Genomic DNA, 6,229 nt, shown 5'->3' on the forward strand with positions numbered 1-6,229 from the left:
TTACGTTGAACTACCTTGCTTGTAGCAATTTTTATTTAAACTATCAGTAGTTATCGATATTCTCTCTCTCTCTCTCTCTCTCTCTCTCTCTATATATATATATATATATATATATATAAAGTAAGGCCACAAGTGTGTGGCTTTTATTTGCTTGTAGTAATTTCTTTCCTTACGTGCAAAATGCACGTTTATTTTAACTAGTATATATATATATATATATATAATAAAAGTGATATTAATTTTTTTTAATCGCTCGCCCGCAATGCAAATATCCTGCATTGACCGATCCGGTCCAGCTTTTAATCTGATGTGGCCTACCTGACCACCAGAGGGACTGGTCCGGTGGTCCTTGATTTTATTTGATTGGTAAAGAGATGACTTTCTTAGGATATGTTGCTTGATTAGGGGTTTTAGAATGAGTAACAAAAGCGATTGTGTGTTTTGTAATAATATTAGCCACATATTCTTTGCTTTGTGATTTGGGTTATATACCTTGAAGGACTTAGAATTAGTTCTCTAGAATTCCTTCCTGGGATATATATTCAATGCTTCAATGCCATGGAAAGCGTAAGGGACACATGGAGCCGCTTACCCTTTTCCTTTGCTCAAATGCCATAAAAGGCACAAGGGAGATGTAAAGCTTACAGTCCTTTTCTATTTTATAGGGGAACATATATATATATATATATATTCAAATATTTTTTTTTTCATTTTTTTTTAGTATAAGATAACAACCCAAGAGTTTTGTTGGGGGTGTCAGATGTGGAGAGAAGAGTTCTGTATCTGTAGGATTACAATCAGGTAACCCCATTTCAAACCATTCTTCATGCCTTCAGTTAAAGATCCAATGCCTTTTATTTTCAGGCCATTCTTCATGTCTTTACTTAAAGATCTAATGTCTCTATTCTCATGTCCTTATAAGTATGTATATATATATATATATATGGTGTTTTTACAGGACATTCTTCAGTATGATTTGATGAAATTTTTTATCAACTGAAACATTTTTTTATAATTTTCTGTTGATTCTGACTCTTAACGGTTTTCTTTGAGAGCCCCATCAAGGGCTGGTCTGATCTTCTCTCTCTCTCTCTCTCTCTCTCTCTCTATCTCTCACTCACTCACATGAGACATCTAATAACAAATTCAAGATTGACAATGTTTCTGAAGTTGGAGACTAAATTTGATTATTATTATTATTTCTATTGTTGAAGGAACCTCATCAACACTCCTGCATAAAAAGAAATCAAGCAACTGATCCAGAAGGGGACAGAGAATGGTGCAGCATACATCCCTCCATCAGTCCTCTACACCATTATCTGTTACAACAGCAGCTGCTTCACTTGTATGTTTCCTCGCTATAGCAATCGATACCATAAGAGGTTTTCGGCAAAAGAAGCTATGGTTCCCCTGCAAATATTTCTCTCTCAATGGTGCTACCATAGCTGTTCTTGGTATGGCTACCATTCCTTCAGTATTCCAAAGGAGCCCTATGCCTAGTCATGGAGAGCAGCTTGAAAAACTCACAAGCAGCATACTTTTATGTGTCTCAATGGGTTTCTTCATGCCGTCGTTGGGGGCCATGAGCAGAGGTGATCTCATCTTCAATCTGGTCGCGGTAACTGTCCTAGCAATCACAATGGTTGGGAATATTTGCTTTCAAATGGGAACAGGAATGGTGGAATACAGATTTTTTGTACAACAAATCATCATCATAATCTGCATTGTAGCACTGCTAGCAGTCTTATGGTTCTCTTTGCCTGAAACAGGCATTGGGGATGTTTGTGATATCATGTATTTATGTGTTACAAATGAACTTCAACCATCCTCATTTGAGGAAATGAAGGATAGTTTGAAAGAGACATCAAAGGTGGCTCATGTTGGTAACCTGCAATACATCAAGGGACGGTCCTCGAATTCCATTCTCGCGAGTGTTCTTTGTGGAATCAGTGTCACAGTATTACTAAAAGAGATACTTGGATCAATTATGGTTGGAAATTCTAGCTTTTTTTGTAATGGAGTTTCAACATCGGTGGTAGTAATTGCAGGTCAGAGTATTTGTATAATAACAGCTGCTGTTGCTACTACTACTAGATGGTTTGTTATAGCTTGGCATTTTGGTCCAGAGAGGTTTGTAACATGGAGAGACATATTTCGGGTGGAGCAATATCATCTCATGTGGTGGAGGGAATTGGAAAATCAGCAAATGCTACTAACATCATCAGGTAATGGTTTCCATCTGAAGATCCTTAGAGGATTGGAAAGAATTATTTTGGATATGCTGGTTATAGCACAAATAGATATTATCATCATAGGGAAATTCATGTGCTATTTATCAATGTGGTTCACTTTGATGTTGAAGAAGCTCTTAGATTGTCTTGACTACAAGTTGGATGATGGGAATAATCTGAACGACGAAAATACTCGTTGGTTTGATAGTATCACGTCCTTCCTCGGCGAAAGGGACTTGAATTCATGGATGTTGAGCAATTGGGAGAGGGGCATGACAAGGTGGGAGAGAAGGTATGGAACAAACACTCCAAATCATCTTATTCAACTGCTGTCTAAATGGCCTCCTCGTATGATGCACCACTTCCACAATCTTAGCTCCCCACATTTGGTTTTGGTAATGAGAGTTGCCCTGCTCCTGTCCTCTTCTAATGAAGAACAAAATCAGTTTTTGGTCGATGCATTCAACCAAGGACTCGAACTTGTACTTTTTGCAGAGGAGAATTCAAGTGTTCAATCCATTATATTCAATAGGATGATATCTCCCATTTTATGGAGAAATAGAAATGATCCAGATAATTGGTTAAACAAGAAATTTGAATGCTCAGGTACAGGGTTAGGTTCTATCAATGTAATGGAACTTGGAATACTTCTTCAGATGTTTAGGGAGTACCAAGAACGAGGTCTCAATGAATTCGATATTCTGAACCATTTATCAGAGGGAATGGAGATGATGTTACTGGTTGATCTTGTCACAATTGCCATTTTCACTGGTGGGTTCGAAGATGATGAAAATGATGACCCTAATGCTGCAGATTTTTTTGAAGAAACCGCATGTCAAATTTTGCGTTCGCTCTTGGTGGAATTGCCTCATGCTATACACAATGAGTACAGTCGATATCCCTTTGATCAGAAGTTTACTACTGAAGAAAGAATCAAGAGAGCAATGTATTTTCTATACATGTCTGAGAACCTGCAGGACCACGTTGAGTTCGATTGGAATGAGAGTGATGATGAATTTATTTCATCCAACTCCTATAGTCCTATTTCAACAACTTCCTCTACGTCTAGTGAGGAATGGTCATTTAACTCCATCAGTTAGTGAATGGACATGGCTTCATTCCTGAACTTGTATGTAATTTATATATAAAGCTAGCTAAAAACTTGTTTTTTTTCTTTCTCTTAAGATTGATTCATTTGATGTTGATGTTTAATTCCTAGCCTTCCCCAACTTGTACTATTTGGCACATTACTATCCTTTTTAAAGTAATTAGTAGTATTGTAACAATGAATGGGCCCATTGGGGGCCCTGCTGACCTCTTATGGGTCCTTGAACATGCATAAAACCATTAAAGGTATTTTTAATTTGGGAGAGGGGATGGGTATGTAGCTAGTATACGGTAAGCTAGTCGACAACATCAATGGGGGCACTGGATGAGGTAACGTATTGTGTATACGTGAATATAACGTATTTGTGTATACGTGAATTTCCCTGAATTAAATCCACAGACTTGTTCGTCTGTTGGATTTTTCAAGGGCCGAGCTTTTAGTACTGCTCCCCAATGTTCATTAGAAGCATCGGTTTCTAGGATGAGGAAATCACCAGGAGCATGGAAATATATTGGAGGAATGTGTGTTAGCTTCTACTTTATTTGTTGGACGATCTATGTCAGAATCAATCCATGTCCATTCATTGTCTTTGTATAATTTTTTCAGTAATGGTCCTTCCTTTTTGAAAGGTTTTTAATGAAATTTCTTCCATAATTGAGAATTCCAAGAAACTATTGTAAGTGTTTCTTATTATACAGTCTATCAGAAAACTCTTTTATTTTTCCTAAAATATGATCTTGTAATTGTAACTCATTCTTTGCTAGAATGAGTCCAAAAAAATTGATAGAGGTTTTCTCTATTTCAATCTTTTTGGGGTAAGGGGTTATTTCTAAAGGGGGAAGAGAGAGAGAGAGAGAGTTGGTGCTAGCTTACAATATACAGGCAGTATACCCAACATTTTCCCTTTTAATTTTCAACAATACTAACTAAATCTTCATTATATCCCATTTTGGTTGTTCACGGCCCTCAAGAAATATAAAGACAAGGAAAAAAGGGGTGTTCATAGAAACAACCCACTGAGAACTTCAAGCACACGTAAAATACAAATATCACACATTGTATAATTGTTTGTTCTTATTTTTCCATTCTTTTCTGCATCGTTTTAAGGTTACATTTCTACAAAAACCATGTATCATGATATACTCTTTCTTAGCAATTCCAGCCTTCATTGGAAAATTGGACACATTCTTCCTCCTTGGAGTTGATAAACTTGCCTAGTGGTATTGAGTCCGATTGCCCACTTTTACTATTGATCACTTGCTAGCGCCTTTCCTAGGCTCCCCCCTCCCTCCAAACCTCAATTTCTTATCCATGGCAACAATATTATCACAGCAAAACTCCTTGAGGGCATGGAGGGATTTCTCATAGCTGCACTCCTCTTTCGGCCCTTGATAATGAGGAAACCATAAAATTTGCCCGATTTTACGGTTCAAACCCAAGGGTAAACCCTGGTTACACATAGCCACACCTAACCCATGTGACAGATCAGTCGTGGGGAGACTCGAGTTGGAGAGGTCTATTAACACAGCACCTTTGGACTAAACTACACCCAAGGTGTAGCCGTGTAAGGATAATCATTGATTGATCTAGTAAACTATAAACAGACCAAAATGCAAGCAGACGGGACCGCCTTGGATTGTTCCGTTAGCTATTCCTAATATTCTTTCCTAATTCATGTACTCGCAATTTTAAAAACTAAAGTGTATTTTCTATTTTATGAATGGTTATTTAGTGGCAACTTAAAGTGTTTAGTTACATTTGGTCTGGAGCCATGTGGAAGAATTTAGTTGGTTTATGGAAAGTTTTAATCAAAAACATTTAACATTTTGGCCTTGGGTGGCAATTCCACTCCAAATGGAGTTTGATAATTTTGATAACCAACCAAATATGTTTATGGTTAAGCTTAAGGACATGACTAAAAGGCAGCTTAGTAGGGATTATATGTACAAACTCTGCTAATTCTTGGTTTTCGCTTTAATATATTTTTCTTTAAATAAAAAAAAAGTAATGTGTTTAGTCAGACACTAAGTTGTATCTAAAAGCGTTAAGTTTCTATTTTGTTGATAACAATGATTTAATAGTTTTAAATTGTTTAGATTGCTTATCATCAGTGCTATATTCATCAAATACAAATGTTAATGTGTAATTATATATCCAATAGATTTGTACAATATAAGTTATATTGACTTTTTATTTTTGGGCTTGGTCAACTAAAGTAGATGACGTGGGGTAATCTTTGATTTATTCCCATTGTGGGTGATGAACTTCAAACCTATATCCAAAGAATTTTTAACAGTTAAATTGTCGAACCTGGACATAGTTCAACCTACATGTGGTGCGTGAGTGCATCTGATAAAAGACCAAATAAATAAGAAAACAAGGCAAGCCATGTCAGGAGCTTCAACCATTCTCCAAGAAAAACCAATCTATAAAGCTGAGAATAATCCAAGCAAAGAACATCTCTAGATACACTAGAAAAGATTTATTCTTCTGATTGTGGGGTTACAATCGGATGTTACTGCAGCAGGAGCCAGTAAACTAACACTGCAGGAAGATCGATTTTAGAAGCCGAATATGAAACCATTCAGCCGTAGTTAAATTCTCACTGGAGAAACAACTTTAGGGACGTAGAGATGAGGTCCAACAGCCTTGATGGTTCTCAAATATTGCTAAAAAAGAAATGGTTCATGATTGGCTATGGTTTTATCTTTCCTTTTCTGCTTGACATAGAACACTTTCAGCTATCGGCATGGTCCATCCATATTCCATGCACACCATATTCCTTGACTCCTGCCAATATGATGTGATGTCTTGATTGCGTCACGTACTGTATCAGACAGTTATCTACCTCTTCCTATTTCTACTCCCCCACACCCCCCTAACCCCAAAA

At 37.0% G+C, this 6,229-nt stretch overlaps 1 protein-coding gene across 1 annotated transcript; it reads left to right on the forward strand.

Moving 5' to 3' along the window:
• The first annotated feature begins 673 nt into the window (after positions 1 to 673).
• On the forward strand, positions 674 to 3,499 carry LOC122065057. The gene is made up of 2 exons (XM_042628850.1): positions 674 to 801; positions 1,215 to 3,499. Exon 2 carries the CDS (start codon positions 1,277 to 1,279, stop codon positions 3,329 to 3,331), a length of 2,055 nt encoding a protein of 684 aa, XP_042484784.1. The 5' UTR covers positions 674 to 801; positions 1,215 to 1,276; the 3' UTR covers positions 3,332 to 3,499.
• The last annotated feature ends 2,730 nt before the right edge of the window (positions 3,500 to 6,229 follow it).

The sequence above is a fragment of the Macadamia integrifolia genome, unplaced genomic scaffold (assembly GCF_013358625.1).
Source record: "Macadamia integrifolia cultivar HAES 741 unplaced genomic scaffold, SCU_Mint_v3 scaffold1869, whole genome shotgun sequence".
NCBI classification, from domain to species: domain Eukaryota; kingdom Viridiplantae; phylum Streptophyta; class Magnoliopsida; order Proteales; family Proteaceae; genus Macadamia; species Macadamia integrifolia.